The following is a 17,683-nucleotide window of genomic DNA, read 5'->3' as shown; positions in this document are numbered from 1 at the left end:
TGCCCCAAATTTAATGTGATTTGATCTTCATTATGAACTACACAAGTTGCTTCATGAATTATCTTTAAGAGAACCCTGTTTACAGTGGCCTATCAAAGTGTTTGTTGTTCACTGTTACTGCTGAGAAACCTGGAAGACTAGACAGGACCTGGGTTTGATGTGATTTTATTTGAATGTTACCAGCTGGTAAATAAAAAAGCTCTTAGAGAAATTTTAGAAGGAATAGACAAGATAGAAGAGAAAAAATGGTTGGTTTTATTGTGTCAGGTGTTGACGAAAGATGGCTAAAGATTCCTCTGTTCGTATAGAGAAGGAAATCATTCCATCAGAGTTGGTTGTTTCCAAAAAAGGTGCATGAAAGTGAATTTGTGTCTTTTTGGGAGGGCACCATAAGATGTTGTTCACCGCATGATAAGCGGTGTAACGTGGGCTCTTTTTGGCTCATTAAAAATTCCACTCTTGCAGCTGCATTCTGGATCATTTGCAGAGGTTTGGTTGTATAATCTGGAAGGCCAGTCAGGAGAGAATTACAGCAGTCCAATATGGACAATATGGTGCAACACGGTGCTAAGAAGAGAAGAACAGCATGTAAATGCAGCCGGTATTTTGAATATATTTGAAATACTCATGTACTTTTATTTTGACATTCCGAAAACCGGAAGTAAGCCCCGTAACCAAAGCGCAGGGACCAAGCGCACATGTAGCGATTCATGCTAGTTTAATTCTTTATACTCCCTGTTTCAACTGCGTATAAGTTTAAGTATATTTGACTTTGAAGATTGCTTCTGGGAAATGACTCTGCCGTTGGTTGAGAAGCAGGCTAAAGTGGTCAGTATTACTGTATTCTTTATTTGTCATTTATGTATTGTTTTGCAATATTTGATGTCTTTTATTTTGTTTACTTGAACTTTTAGTTCTACGGTGTTAAAGTGTTAATAAACATCTGTGTATGGAACCGGAGTCTCGCATTCAATCGATGGGCGGCATAGTAGAACACTACTGCAACGGTAAAGGCTCTGAGCGGACGAATACGGGCTGGCTGCGACCGCGTGCGGTAAACGAGAGGTCACCTTGTGAATGGTTCGTGTGAATCCAAAGGGGCAAGTGGACAAGGCTACACAAGCAAGCACGTCGAAAGGAGTGTGTCGAAAGTAGCGCAAGTACTGCCATGATAGCACACGGACGTTTCATTTGTGTTTTTTCCTCTTAAATCAGCAGTCGTCATTATTTTGTGCTGCAGTTTGATTATCTAGTAAGAAACAAAGAAACTTAGCAGATATGTAAATGAACCATTCTCCCAGTTGAATCTAAGAAGTTCTAAGTTAAATTCAAAGTTTGTTCCAACAAGTAAGTTTTCATATTTAAACTGTGACGAATTATTATTATTTCTCACTTTGTTAATTGCCTTTTATTGCTCATTTATTGAAGTGTGTTATTATAAGACTGTAGTGTGTTGATGTGCAATATTCAAAGGTTAAGCTAAGGGAAGCAAAGAGATTAGTTTTGCATTTAATTTTATTTCATATTTGCACACATTAGACAACAGAATACAGTTTAATCAAATACATCACATGCATTTAATATGTCACACTCAAAGGAAATCACCTTTCTTCCTACTGAAGAGGTCACTCATGGAGACTTTCAAGAAGATAGTGACGCAGAAAGGACTACCCTATCACAGCAAGCTGACGCTGATGAGCAAGTTGAAGACACATCGCAGGCCACACAATCTCAGGTTGGTGTGGATGACACACAAATGATTCCTGGAATTAGGAAATCTGGACGCATACAAAAGCTCACTGAAAAGGGCAAAGCTCTGTTAGATGACAAATTGAAAGATCTAACTGTAAGTTTTGTAAAGATGTACAGAAGATGGAAGTATCATATCAATGGCTTAAAACGGTCCATTAAGAATAATGATGCTGATGATCTGATTGAGGAGATTGTAAATGCAATCAATACCGCACAAGTGGACATGGACATTACTTACCTCAAAATAAGAGCAATTTCAACTCCTGAACCAGACATTCGGAGAATGAATGACACATGCCAGGCATTTACTAGGATTGCAAATACAAATGTTCAACATTTCCGCAGTGATGATGATACACAAATCATAACTTGGCCTGATGCTAAATCAGTATTTGAAAGCACAGTGTCTAGTGTTTCCTCCGTTCAAACCGCTAAGTCAAAGGTTCCTTCCCAAGTATCCAGACACTCTTCTATCCTGTCCCTTAATGCAAAACAGGCGGCAGCCGAAGTTGTGGCTACGCAAGAAATGATGAAGATAACAAATGCACAACATCAGCAGAAGGAAGAAATTCAAAGACTTGAGGTGGAAGATCAAATCTTGAAGGCTGAAAGAGAAGCTATAGAAAAGGAAATTGAAGCAGAGAGTGCTAAAAAAAGAGCTCAGTTCATAGCAGAAAGTGCTGATAGAAAAATGAAGCTGGAAGGAAAAAAGAGAGAAGTACAAAGGCTAGAAGAACTTAAAGGGCATGTTGCGGCTCAAGCAAGACTGCAGGTTTATTCAGAATCTGTCGATCCACCACTAGCACTTAACCCTTTAATGGATCAATTTTTTCCCTCTCAAGCACCAGTCTCACAAGCTCTACTTGCGCAACAAGCCAAGCCCAGTCAAGTCCAGCACCCTCATGAGGTTACAGCCACTAAATCCCCTCTCCTATATCCCTCCATGTACACCTCATGTTCTGTTCCACAGCCAACCACTCAAGCCTTTTTAACCTCTCATGAAGCTACCAATGACCTTGTGAGAACTCTTGCTGAAGCAATCACAGCTAATCGAGTTCCAATCCCAGAACCTGAAGTTTTCAAAGGAGATCCTCTCAAGTACAATGATTGGAAGCTTTCCTTCTTTACTCTGATTGAGCGCAAGAACCTGCTAGCTCAAGAAAAGCTCTTCTTTCTACGCAAGTACGTTGGTGGCCCAGCCAAGAAAGCTATTGAAGGCCATTTCCTTGTAGGAACAGAAACCGCTTATCGTGCTGCCTGGGACATACTTGAAGACAGATTTGGTAATCCATTCATAGTTGCCAAGTCATACCGTGACAAGATACATACATGGCATAAAATTGCCCCCAAGGATAGCGAAAATCTTCGTGAGTTTGTTGATTTTCTGAGCAGTGTGGAATCAGCTATGCCATATGTTCAAGGTCTACAAACTCTCAACGACTGTGTGGAAAACCAAAGGATTACTGTCAAGCTCCCGGATTGGTTGAGCTCACGCTGGAATAGAGAAGCAACAATCTATCAGGATGGACACAAAATGTTCCCGGACTTTAGATATTTTGTAAGATTTCTCAATATGGAGGCTCGTATTGCATGCAACCCCATCACATCATTGTATGCTGTGAAGTCAACTGACCAAGAAAGATCAAAGCCAACAGAACGAGAACAGTATAAGTATCAACGAAATCAAAACTTTAGTGCTAAGACTTTCACCACTAATACAATTGAGAAGACAAGCAGCACATGCATGTTTTGTAAGAAGAAAGGCCATACTCTCCATAGGTGTCTCAAGATTAGGGAAAAACCTGTTGAAGAAAGAGTTAAGTTTGTACAACTGGAGAAATTGTGTTTTGGCTGCCTTAGGATAGGCCATAACTCCAGAGCGTGTACATCCAGGAGTGTGTGTGACTTATGTGGAAAACATCACCCTACTTGCCTACATCAAGATCGTGGGAAGAAAAACCAAGAACAAGCTGTAAGAATAAAACCAGAAAGGCCAAATGAAAACGGAGGACACACCAACCAACAGTCTGAATCAATTGAAATACAGCAAGTTACCTCTAACAGAGTTGTTCAAGAGAAAAGCAGCACTCACACTTCATCTATTGTTCCAGTCTATGTCTCCACGGCAATGGAACCAGACAAGGAAGTTTTAGTGTATGCGTTACTTGATAGTCAGAGTGACACAACCTTCATCCTGAAGGATGCAGCTGTTACATTGGGTGCCAGGAAAGAGTCAGTAAAACTTAAAGTGTCCACAATAACATCAAAAACAAAAGTGGTGAATAGCCAAAGGGTGCAAGGACTACAGGTAAGAGGCATCAGCTCTGACACTAAAATCAAACTCCCAACAACTTATACCAGAGATTACATACCAGCAAACAGATCCCATATACCCACAAGAACTACCGCAAAGTCTTGGCCTCACTTAGAACATTTGGCAGATGAAATGTCTCCTGAGCTTGATTGTGAAGTGGGATTGTTAATCGGCTATAACTGTCCACAAGCCTTACTTCCCAGAGATGTCATCTCGGGCAATGAAAACCAGCCATATGCACAAAAGTCTGTGTTGGGTTGGAGCATTATCGGCTACAGCAGCACTGGTGTGGATTATGATCATGAGGATGAAATCGGTGTGAGCCACCGTATCATCATAAAGAAAGTTCAGCCAGCTACCAAGGCCTTTACTGAGCTCAAGTCTGAGGTACATTTTGTTTATAGAACTCAAGTCAAGGAAATGATCACTCCAGCAGATATACTCAAGGTCTTTGAGGCAGATTTTACTGAGAAGTTCAGTGAAGAAGTTCTAATATCACAAGAAGATATTAAGTTCTTGGTGAAGCTGAAAGAAGGAATCAAGCAAAAGCCAAATGGACATTACGAAATGCCATTGCCTTTTAAGGAAGAGAAACCAAGCCTGCCAAACAACAAAGTGTGTGCACAACATCGACTCAGATGTTTTGGAAAACGTCTTAAGAAAGATAATCAATATCACAAGGATTATGTGGCTTTTATGGAGGACATCATAACAAGAGGTGATGCTGAAAAGGTTCCAGAGTCAGAGTTAAACGATCGGACCACGTGGTATATCCCTCACCATGGGGTTTATCATCCCCAAAAGCCAGGAAAGATTCGCGTGGTATTTGATTGCTCGGCTAAGTTTCAGAATACATCGCTGAATGAGCATCTACTCACCGGGCCAGACCATACAAATACCCTTGTAGGGGTCTTGTGTCGCTTCCGCAAAGGACGAGTAGCCATCATGTGTGATGTAGAGCGGATGTTCCATCAATTTCATGTCGCACCAAGTGACCAAGACTATCTCAGATTCCTGTGGTGGGAAAGAGGCGATATGGAGGCTCCACCTTCAGTGTTCCGCATGAAGGTTCACTTGTTCGGTGCTGCATCGTCACCTGGATGCGCAAACTTTGGGCTCAAACACCTGGCTGCAGAAGGTGAAGGCAAGTTTAGTGAAGCTACAGTGAGGTTTATTCAGCGCAACTTTTATGTTGATGATGGATTAACAAGTTTGGACAGTGAAGAAGAAGCTATCGAGCTTGTTAGAGAGGCAAGAGACCTCTGCAACACTGGTAAACTCCACTTACACAAATTCATTACCAGTAACAAGAAGGTGCTTGCCCCAATCCCAAAGCAAGAACTTGCAGAAGTTGTAGCTGACCTGGACATGGCCTTGGGTGAGCACAAGATGGAGCGGGCTCTCGGGGTCCAATGGTGAATTAGCTCAGATAAGTTCCAGTTCAAAGTGAGGGTAAAGGATCATCCTTTCACCAGAAGAGGAGTATTGTCAACAGTGGCCTCAATTTTTGATCCTCTTGGATTTGTGGCACCTATCATTCTAAAAGGTAAACAGATTCTACAAAGGATGTGCCAAGACAAGGTGGGATGGGATGAGCAGCTTCCTGATGATCTCAGGCCGCGTTGGGAAGCGTGGCTCCAAGACCTTCATAATCTTTCAGTGGTAGAGATACCACGGCACTACATGCCATTGGCAGCTAAGGAAGTTCAACAGTGTGAGCTTCACCATTTTTCCGATGCCAGTGTTTCCGGCTATGGAATGTGTTCTTACCTTAGGGTTGTTTCGAAGTCTGGAGAAGTCCAGTGTGCTCTTGTTATGGCAAAGGCAAGGGTTGCACCGACAAAGTTAACAACGATCCCAAGACTGGAACTCTCAGCTGCAGTCGTGGCCACAAGGTCGAGTGACCTGCTAAGGAGAAAGGAGTATTTGCTGAATCTGCAGCAGAGGAGCAAATGGAACAAGGACAGGAGAAATGCTAAAGTGAATGACATTGTCCTGTTGCAAGATGATGACGCACCAAGAAATAAGTGGAAGCTGGCGAAGGTAGTTGAAGTCTTCCAAGGATCTGACGGAAGAGTCAGAAAACTCAAACTGTTACTTAGTGACACAGCACTAGACATTAGAGGCGCACGCTCACATAAGCCAGTTTATTTAGAAAGGTCAATACACAAAACAGTACTACTGCTTGAGGCCGAATAAGTAGCCTAGTTCTTCATTGTTTTGTTTATATTTGAATGTATATGCGTTTATTTACATCATTGTTTTAGAATGTTCTGTTTAGAAAGTCTATTTTTGTGATGTGAATCACACATTGTGTGATGGTGGGAGTGTAAATGCAGCCGGTATTTTGAATATATTTGAAATACTCATGTACTTTTATTTTGACATTCCGAAAACCGGAAGTAAGCCCCGTAACCAAAGCGCAGGGACCAAGCGCACATGTAGCGATTCATGCTAGTTTAATTCTTTATACTCCCTGTTTCAACTGCGTATAAGTTTAAGTATATTTGACTTTGAAGATTGCTTCTGGGAAATGACTCTGCCGTTGGTTGAGAAGCAGGCTAAAGTGGTCAGTATTACTGTATTCTTTATTTGTCATTTATGTATTGTTTTGCAATATTTGATGTCTTTTATTTTGTTTACTTGAACTTTTAGTTCTACGGTGTGAAAGTGTTAATAAACATCTGTGTATGGAACCGGAGTCTCGCATTCAATCGATGGGCGGCATACAGCAGTTTGCAAGGCCTGCAAGACGAAGATATGTGATACATCCACCACCACTTCAAATTTTCTTCCACACTTCAAATCCCACAAAAAATGTGAGTCCCGCTGTTTTCAGCTAACGGTTAGGCTAACTCTAAAGTTAGCAAATGTGTTTATTCGAATTACACCGTTTTATGTGAACTGAATAAAAGTCTTTTTTGTTTTTCTTTTCTCTGTTTTTAGATATGATGAATACCTCCGCACCATGGACTCAGATCAGCGTCCAATCTCCAAATTCATTGAACCAAGGATACCAAAACTATAGCAGCAACCATCCCCAGCAGAGAGCCAATACAAATGGAATACTGTCAGACATAATAATAAACAGTAACATGCCGTTATCCATCATTGAGCATGAACGTTTTCTTCATTTTTTATCGGTAATGGACAACATTGTTAGTTGAAGAACCATTACATCGAAGCTAAATGATCTAGCGGCAGAAAGACAGTTGAAGTTAAAAAATGATCTAGCAAAGGCAGATAATGTATCATTGACAGTAGATACTGTATATGGTAAGATCGTAGGATGAGAGGCTTTCTAGGAGTCACAGCGCACTGGCTCAGCACTGAATATCACAGTATTAGCATTTCGACACTTCCGATTGGAAGTCCAACACCATCACGTTCTGGTACGATCAGACAGCACGGAGGTTTCACTTATAAATCACCAGGGAGGGTTACGATCTTGTCCCGTTGAACAAATTGAAAAGTCGCTTCCTTTTTTGGGCTCAGCAGAATGTCCGCTTAGTCAGAGAGAACACAGGAGTGGATGCGCTCTCTCTCCGCTGCTCTCCGCCGGGTGAATGGAGACTCAATCCCCGGGCGGTCGAGGAAATTTGGAGCACTTTTGGTCGGGCGGATATTGACCTGTTCGCGTCAGATGAGAATGCTTACTGCCCGTTCCACTTCTCGAGGCAGAACGATGCCCTAGCCCACCGCCTTTATGCTTTTCCCCATGTAGCCCTGCTGTCACAGGTCATCAGCAGGAATTGGGAGGACAAATGGGCGGTACAAATGATCGCCCCTCGCTGGATGAACCAGCCGTAGTTCCCCAAGTTGACCCGGATGCTGTTGTCAGCACCATGACGGATTCCACTGAGGAGGGACCTTCTCTCCCAAGCGGGGGGAACAATCTGGCATCCATGGCTCAAGCTGTTGGGACCTGGATGTATGTATGGCCTCTCGACAGGCGCTTCCCTCCCGAGTTGAGTTTTAACAACTATAACCCTGCCTAGAGCCCCTTCCAAAAGGCGCTTATACTTGCGAAAATGGGCTATCATCATCAACTGGTGCGATACGAGGAACATAGACCCATTAATCTGAGAGATAATTCAGATGATGTAGTCTCATGTAATTGGTCAAACGCCTTTGTAACGAGCAAGGTGAGACGAGAGCCCTCAGGGAATGATACGAGTGATGATAATGAGTTTCAGGTGTTTTGCACGGGTATGGCTTCTCTTTGGAGGAGATCGGAAGCATAGAAGGACGAGTGGAATGGAGTGTATGATGAGAGAGGACCAGGCCTAGATTTAAGGTTGTGGTTTATTATGTTTGTGTCGCCGGCAGTCGACCGTTTTTCTTTGTGGTTTGTTTATTTTTTTATTAAAAGTTGTTGAACGTTTGCCGGTGACCGCCTTCTTCCCATTCCTTGAACTTGTTACAGCGTTCATCATGTGTCGCAAATGGAACAGATACCATCATTGCTGGATTAGGGTTTACAGGTTATATATTATATACAGTGTATATAGAGATGGCGGGGATTTTACCTTACCCGTTTGAGCCCTATGTTGTTGTATTAACTGTAGTAATTGGATAAATTGTAGCAAATACTGTAGCCCACTTCGATATTTACTATAAGACTCAAAAGCACTAGTATCTATGAGTTTTAGTAGTTTACACTAAAGTACACTAGATCATTTTTCACGTGGGAACTAATTCAAATGTGGGACAAATTCATTGACACAGCAGTCTTACTAAAAGGGAAATATTAGGCTTACTGTAAATGCAGAACTTGTCGCAATTGAAAAGGCAGAGGAACCGCGATGCAGGCATCAGTGATGATTGGGTTAACAGATATTTATTAACACACAAAACCAAGCAAAACAAAACCCATGAGGGGGAAAAGACTTAACTAGTCAAAATACTATAAAAACTAAATAAAAAACGGGTCGACACAACATCGAGGACAGGCAAGACACAATATAGACCATGTAACAAAAAATCAAGATAAAAAACAGGGACCAGGCTTGAGCAACATAAACATGCAAGGAACACCACACAGCGCTACAGAGCGCTGCAGAGCGCTACAGCGCACAACGCACAACATGTACCATGACTGAACACAGGACAAAGAAACATGAGGACTCTTAAAGGGGTCACAATCAACTGGGACAGGTACAGGTTATAAACTAATAAACAATCGGTAACGAGACAAAAGGGCGGGAAACACAGACAAGACTCAGAGAGAGAGCAGGTGACCAAAGAGGCATAAAAACCTTTCTCTAGACAGGAAACAAGGGATCATGTCCACGACAGAACTAAGATGGCCAATAGGTGGCGTCAATCATTTAACCAACTCATTCAAAACGCTAATTTGAATCATTATCTCATCCGAGACATTCAAAACACACATTCATTTTGGAGATAAACACACAAAAAGATGCAAGTGTTCTAATGAATATTAATGCGCATTTGCAACATTAGCTACGGTACTACAGTTTCAAAAATAGAGAGGCATCGCAGGTATTTTGAAGCTTTAGCATCGCGATGCTACCGTATCACCGGTACACAGTGCAACCCTACAACCTTCACCAGATCCTCCAGTCCGGACGTGCCTACCCTGTAAGTGCATATCTATCTGCCTGATATGGGTTTGGACACTGAATGTATGCGCTCATATTATTTGGCTATACTGCCGTGTTAGTGCACATACCAGTTTAAATACCAAAATTATAAAGAAAAGTGTTGGGTTCTGAGGAATTTAGAAAAGTCCTAATCCTCATTCCCCCAACCCCATTACGACTTTACTCATACATCAAACTACACAACTGCTTTATTTCATGTTTTAATTACAGAGTCTTTTTCATAAATTACAATTACATTTTTAAAATTACAATCACTACAATTTGCATTACATTAAGTAAGAGCAATATCACCAAAAATAAATTGGTGATATTGTCTTTACTCTACAGAGATTTACACAGACAGAAACTAATTTAATTGTTACATGACAAAAAAAGCACTTCCTAAAATGTTCAAAAATGTATTTATCTTTTATTAAATATCTAGTAATTTCATTTTAATACACCTTTAATTCTTATTCTGCAACTAAAAACAAGACATTCTTGTGGAGAATTTTGTGGTGCTTTAACCTCTACTAATGGTTTGTGTGTAAGTCTGAATTGATGTTTGGAAGTATGCAGCAGTGTTCTTTTCCGGTTGAAACAACATGATGTAAGATTTTGGTATGAAATAGCAAATGAAAATTGCATATACACTGGCTATCTGGGCCAATGCGTTGAATAATACGACGCTCTTGCTCCTGATGAGAACGTTAACGGTGAAGTAAAAAATCCAAATTACAATAAAAAAAACAATGCTGAAAGTTATTGATTTGGATTCATTGTAATTTTTCGGCAGATCTCTTGCCACGTAAGCAAACCCTATACACACGGAACCAAGAAATATATTTACAAACATTATTGTGCCTGTGATTATCACATGCCCTCTTTCACAGGTGAAAAAAATGATATCCTTAAAAGAAACAAAGTCTATGAAGGGTTTGACTTGTGTTACAGTCATAAATAAAACACAAACAATGAAATGAAAAACTGAAAATGAAACCACAGAGACCCACTGTCCGTTGTACTTTACCCACACTCTGTGAACATTAGGGTAATCGGCGGCCATTTTAAAGACACAAACTATTTGAAAGGCTCGGACAGCCAAACAGGAGAGACAAACAGCATAGAAAAATCCAAACAGAAAATTTCTCAAGGGACATTTTACTGCTGTGGGTTCACCGAAGAAAAAGAACACACCCAGGCTAGACATAATCAAACACACTAACATCAGGAAACACATGTTACCACCAGCAGACCTCACCACTGGAGTGTTGTGATTAAAGGCAAAAATGAATAACATGGCAAAGAGAAAAGTAATCAAGCATGCGTTACAAAATATAATTGCGACGGAGGAAATTTCTGTGAACTGAAGATAGACGACAGGCCTTGGCTTACATGTCATGCTGGTGCCATCAAACCATTCCCTCTCTTCACATGAAACACAGCTGTAAGGGTCCCCTAGAAAGAAGAAAAATAAGAAAAATAATAATATAGTTGATGTCAAATTTAAAATCATTAGTAAAAGTACTAGAAACACAATACAAATCTGAATAAGATCCTTTGTAAAATACAGCTATATGACCCGTTGTTATGCTTGTCCTTCATCAATTTAAAAGCTTTTAATAACTTTTGTCAGGAGCGCCTCAACATGCCTGATCGAACTTCGGGCCAGTCAGGCAAATGTTGTAGGAGGAAAAAAAGTATGTTTGAAAAAAATATGAATATGACGGATTTACTATCCAATTTCTGAGCTCGAGAAAACAGATCTAGCAATGATGGCAAAGATATAGCCTCAAAGCCATTTTGGTGTGCTTGTGTTCAAATTCGTTAGCGCACTATATGAGAATGGATTGGCCAATCGAAAAACTTCTATTAACTTATTATCTGGGGTGTGTGTAGAAGCTACATAATAAATGTCGTACAAATTGGTTAAGCACTCAAAAAGGAAAAAGTATGTTTATGCAAAAATTTGAACCGTTTGTGGTACTAAAGTACTACGGCATTTCAGTTCCACGTTAAAAATAAAATAAAATCCAAGATTTCGAGAATAACGTTGAAATGTTATGAGGAAAAGGTCGAAATGTTACGAGAATAAACTCGTAATATTTTGAGAAAAATCACAGAATTGTTAGAAACAATGGATGTGGAGGATTTGTTTAAATCCTACTTTAGATTAGGATTTAGCAATAAGGAAATTCTTTGTCTTTTGGCGCATCATCACAGAGTTATAATTAGTAAAAGGACACTGCAGCCATCATGTAGGAAACTGAATTTATTCAGAAGAAAAAATCAGACATGAACTAAGAACTAACTCATTGGTTCAGATGACGTGCTTAAACATAACAAACTCTTAAACTACAACCTACACGTAAACAAAATACATATTACTATGACTTTATTCTCGTATAATTTTGACTTTATTCTCGTTACATTTCAAATTTATTCTCGTAACATTTCAAATTTATTCTCGTAATATTTCGAGTATATTCTCGAAATCTTGGATTTTTTTTAACGAGGCAGTAAAACGCCGTCGTACTAAAGGGTTTGAGTAAGAGACTCCAAATTTGCTATGGTAACACATGAGCCTGTTCTCTATTTCTGTGCAAATTTCATCACTTTCCTATGCACAGTTCTATGGGCTGCTATAGATGCAATGGTGAAAGAAAAATTATGTTAATACGGAAGAACACTAACAGATCCAATAGAAGTGTATAAATATTACAGCCATAAAATCAAACTCTTGTGATCACCAATGTAAGTGAAAAATCACTGCTCCGTACAGTAAATTATTATGGTTTTGATTAAAAACAAGTTAAAACATCAAAGTCTCATTGAATCTGTCAAAGATACTTACGAGAATAATTCACATAGTTGTTTTGTTGGCATTTTTTACACAGAAAGCAGCAGTCATGATATCTCACACGTTCTCTTGAAAATCCCTCTTTACACTCAACAGAGCAGTTTGAAAAAGGAACCTTTATAGAATAGAAAACTCTGTTTAAACACTTCTCAGTGAATAGTTGAAGGCTTACAGAGAGAAACAAAGGGAACTCACAGCAGTATTGTTACGCCAGGGCATGAGAGAGTTGTTGATAGTAAAAGTAATTTCTGGATGTGTCTTATAGGTGCCCACCATCTGAATCCATGGAGGATTTGTTTCAGTGTGCCACAGCACGACTGCACAACTGACTGCTGGATCACCATTAACATCATATTTCACCTGACGACCATTGAGAGGAAAATCCAACTTCTTCATTTCTCCCAGAAGCTGTTGTAAAGTGAAGTAGAAATGTTAACGCAAAAGGCAATTATTAAAGTTTATTAGTAGTGATAAATGGGAAATATGTTTTGAAAGGGACACTTTACTAGCAAATCCAAATGTCCCCATGTTTTAGTCACCCTCTAGTTATCCTAACTGAATATGGTTTTCTTCTTGAAGAATAATGCAGTCTGTGTTCTAATCCCACGTATCCTTTTACTTCTAAGTGGTAGAATGGGAGTGAATGGGTTTTGACTGTTTGAAGCTCCAAAAAGTACATCCATAAATGGAGATGGTGGTCTAGTGGGTTAAACTACTGAACTGGTAAATCAAAGGTTGCTGGTTCGATCCCAGCAGCCACCACCAGTGTGTCCTTGAGCAAGACACTTTACTCCATGTTGCTCCAGGGGGATTAGCCCTGCAATAAGTGCACTGTAAGTCGCTTTGGATAAAAGCGTCTGCCAAATGACTAAATGTAAATCGAAGAACTGTTCAACACGGTTAAACAATATTTAAGAGAAATATGCATATTGACAACAGTATTAACAATAATGTCTAACATCTGTTATCCCTCAGATGCCGGCAAATGAGAGGGTTGTTTTTCCAGCAGATGACGCAGGGATGTTGTAAGTTTGTAAGTTCCTGTGACAAAAACCAAATTTTTCATTTTCATCCAATAAGACTCCGCCTCCTCTGGGTGGGAGCTTTCATCACCGTCATTTGCCTGAATAACAAGCCTCTCGTTCGCCTGGATCTGAGGGATAAGGGATGTTAGACATAGTCATTAATATTGTTGTTAATATGGATAATTATCTTAAACAAACGCATCAACCTTTGTTAAAACCACGGTGCCGTGTCGAGCAGTTCTTTCATCGATGGATGCACTTTTCAGAGCTTCAAAAAGTCGACACCCATTCACTCCCATTCTACCGCTTGGAAGTAAAATGATACGTTGGATTAGAACTCCGACTGCATTATTCTTCAAGAAGAAAGTCATATTTTCTTAGTATGTCTTGAGGCTGAGAAAACTTCCCTTCAAGTAATTGATCAAATGCTCATAATATTATTAACATAAATACACTGACAATAATTATAAATGGAACACTTTTGTTTTTGCCCCCATTTTCCATGAGCTGAACTCAAAGATCTAAGACTTTTTCTATGTACACTAAAGGCCTATTTCTCTCAAATATTGTTCACTAATCTGTCAAAATTTGTGTTAGTGAGCACTTCTCCTTTGCCGAGATAATCCATCCACCTCACAGTTATCAAGATCCTTATTAGACAGCATGATTATTGCACAATAACAATAAAAGGCCACTCTAAAATGTGCAGTTCATCACACACCCCAATGTCACAGATGTCGCAAGTTTTGAAGGGACGTGCAATTGATGACGGACAAGTGTGTCGCACCTTGTGAGTGAGCGTTTTGCTGATGTAAACGTTGTGGATCGAGTGGCCTATGGCGGTGGTGGGGTAATGGTATGGACACGCGTATGTTATGGACAACGAACACAGATGCATTAGATTGATGGCATTTTGAATGCACAGAGATATCGTGACAAAATCCTGAGGCCCATTGTTGGGCCATTCTTCCACGACCATCACCTCATGTTGCAGTATGATAATGCACGGCCCTATGTTCCAAGGATCTGTACACAATTCCTGGAAAGTGAAAACATCCCTCTTTTTGCAAGGCCAGCATACTCACCAAACATGTCAACCATTAAGCATGTTTGGGGTGCTCTGGATCGCTTTATACGACACCGTGGTCAAGTCCCTGCCAATTTCCACGCATTGAAGAGGAGCGGACCAACATTCCACAGACCATAATCAACAACCTGATCAACTGTGTGAGAAGGAGATGTGTTGCACTGAGTGAGGCAAATATGGTCACACCAGATACTGACTGGTTTTCGGACCCCCAGGCCTCACCAATAGAGTAAAACTGTGAGTTGGATTATCTCGGTAAAGGAGAAGTGCTCACTAACATAGACTTAGACAGATTAGTGAACAATAGTTGAGAGAAATAGGCCTTTTGTGTACATAGAAAAAATCTTTGAGTTCAGCTCATAAAAAATGGGGGCAAAAACAAAAGTGTTGCGTTTATAATTTTGGTCATGGTAAATATCTTTGGTCACTTTTCTTGTTAAGTAAATGTATCTTGATTTAAGAAGTATAAGATATTTATAACCAAACAGATTTTGACCCCCGTTGACTGCCATAGTAGGAGAAACTACTTTATAATATTTTGTTCTTTTCAAAGAAAACGAAGACATTTTGAAGAATGTAGGATAGCAAACAGTTCTGGGGCACTTTTGACTTCCATTGTATTTATTCCTACTATGGGAGTCAATGGGTCTGGTTATAAGTATTTTTCCAAATATCTTTCTGTTTGTTCATCAGAACATTTAAACATTCATACAGATTTGGAACAACTCAAAGGTGAGTAAATGATGACAGAATTTTCCATTCACTTTAAATACACGGCAGCAAGCTTTCTATTCTACTGTGACTGTGGTATAAGCGGAATAATAACCTTCCAATTATTCCTTACATAAAAATACTAAAATCATAAAATGAGATTGACAAGCATAATAATTACACTATATCAGATTACAATATATGATCGAAATGATATGATTCAAATGCATCTACTCACCATATATGGTTTCACAGAGATGTTTGTGCTGCATTCATTGATGTCACACTGAAGAACTTTATGTAATGCATGAGCTATGGTATATATGGCAGAGTAGATGGCAAAGGAGAATGTGGGATCTTCATTTATAATATCCTCTGCGGTCAACATTGAGCAGTTGTCACAATATTGATTACAAGTCTTCATCTGAATTTCACTCTCAGCGTCATCGTGAGTATTCATCTCACTTGTTCCTTTGGCTTTATATATGAATTCATGAAATCCAGGCAATGACAAAAATCTCTCTGTAATGCCAACTATAGTTCCAATTTTCTCAACTCCCGGCTCTTTTGGGAGCTGTTGATTCATAGACCATGTTTCACTTGCAATCCAGACTTTGTTTCGGATATTGTTTGCTATGGCTGCTTTGATTATGTTCTTTGCATATTGTGACCCAGTGAAAACCACAACGACGTTGATGTTGAGCCTATTAATCTTTTGAAGAGTTAGACTGTAGTTTACACGTTGACTCAGAACCTCTTGATAGGCCAAACAAATGCCAGTATTTTTGATATAACTGTTAAACAGCTGTAGGCCATCTTCACTGTTACTGTCTGGGTCTCGAAGAAAAGCAACCCAGTTCCATCCAAACCACTGTATGATGTGAATCATCATCTGTATCAAGTCTTTATTGCTAGGGATTGTTCTAATATATGATGGATAGTGAAGTTTATCACTTAACGTATAGCTGGTAGCTCCATAATTTACCTTTGAAAGAAGAAAACTATTTTAAAAGCAATTCACTTAACATGCCCACACATATTATATACAGTCACAACACAAAAGCATAAACGTACTTAAATATGTGTCTGGGTCAAAATGATGCACTTTTGCACCAGAGGATGAAGGTTATGAGTATGGGTATTTGCTTGTTATTTGTGTATCTAATAGATTCTAGATAATTTACCAGTGGTATGAGGTCCATTGTGACCAGTGGTGCAATAGTGATAGTTCTTGTGCTTCCATATGGTCCTGTTAAAGCAATCACTTTAGGATGATGGCTGTTGAGTTTTTCTTGAGGTTTTATCGATCCATTCTGTGAAATTAAGCTGAAGACTGAAGGGAAGTTCTTAGTGTCGGAACAATGGTCAAAAATCTCATAGCCCAGAGAAACATTGGGCAGCAGGGTGGTAGAGTTATTGATCTCCTCAACAGCAAACCTCATTACTTGAAGCATCTGATAGCCAGATTTTGATAGAGTGTGCCTACAAAACATCAGTGAAGAAGTTAGGCACTTCATTTACCTTTAGTATTAGTTTACCATAAATGTAATACTTGGGAAATGTTGCTATAATTTACAAAACTAATAAACAATTAACAACATTAATAATCAATGTGTCAGAAGCATTCAGATGAGAAAACAAGAAAAGTCTTTGCTTACCTAAAGCATTCATTGGCCTCCGGGGAGAGCAGAGGTGTTGCGTGTTGAATGTCATGCACTGGAAAAAGGCCACCCAATAAATAATCTCCATCCAAACTGAACTCAGATGAAGAACAAGAAACTTTGAAAAAGACACAATGAGTAAAAGTCACAAGGAAAGTGTAAATGTGGCTCAGAAACATGATTAAAGATGGTTTGTTGCTCATGAAGTGGGTGTTAAGGGGTTTTATACAATAGTTTAATTTGCTTTAAACATTCAATTTGCTTAAACCTATTTGTATATTCATTGGTCTGGGCATCAGTCTCAATGTTATGATTTAGATATTCATTTTCACAGATCATGTTTTACCTACAATCCAAACTTTGTTTTAATGTTTTTGCATATCGTGACAGAGTGAAAACCACAGTGGCATTGATGAGAATACAATTATTTTCATAACTTGAACTGTAGTTTGCACTTTGTCAAAAAAGGCCAATATTTCTGACTTGTCAAATTTAGGCCATCTTCACCAGTTTTGTCAGATTACACCAGGGCATTAAACAGGAGAAGAAAAATGAGCATAATGAAGAAAGGCAAATAATAATAGGATAATTAACAAAGAAATAAAGGGTGAGGCCAAGACTCATGAGAGGAAAGCACATGGAACACAGAAAACAAACAAATGCTGTG

General features: G+C 39.5%; 1 protein-coding gene across 1 annotated transcript; it reads right to left on the bottom strand.

The window, feature by feature from the left end:
- Positions 1–10,080: 10,080 nt before the first annotated feature.
- Positions 10,081–17,195, bottom strand: LOC130407023 (taste receptor type 1 member 1-like). Its single transcript, XM_056729652.1, has 6 exons — positions 17,014–17,195; positions 16,540–16,837; positions 15,594–16,340; positions 12,728–12,940; positions 12,527–12,647; positions 10,081–11,130 (listed from the first exon to the last, which is right to left on the bottom strand). The coding sequence occupies exons 1-6, from the start codon at positions 17,193–17,195 to the stop codon at positions 10,196–10,198; spliced, it is 2,496 nt and encodes an 831-aa protein (XP_056585630.1). The 3' UTR covers positions 10,081–10,195.
- Between the last annotated feature and the right edge of the window lie 488 nt (positions 17,196–17,683).

This window comes from Triplophysa dalaica, chromosome 18 (genome assembly GCF_015846415.1).
Source record: "Triplophysa dalaica isolate WHDGS20190420 chromosome 18, ASM1584641v1, whole genome shotgun sequence".
Lineage (NCBI taxonomy): Eukaryota > Metazoa > Chordata > Actinopteri > Cypriniformes > Nemacheilidae > Triplophysa > Triplophysa dalaica.
This window is presented reverse-complemented; position numbering and strand designations above follow the sequence as displayed.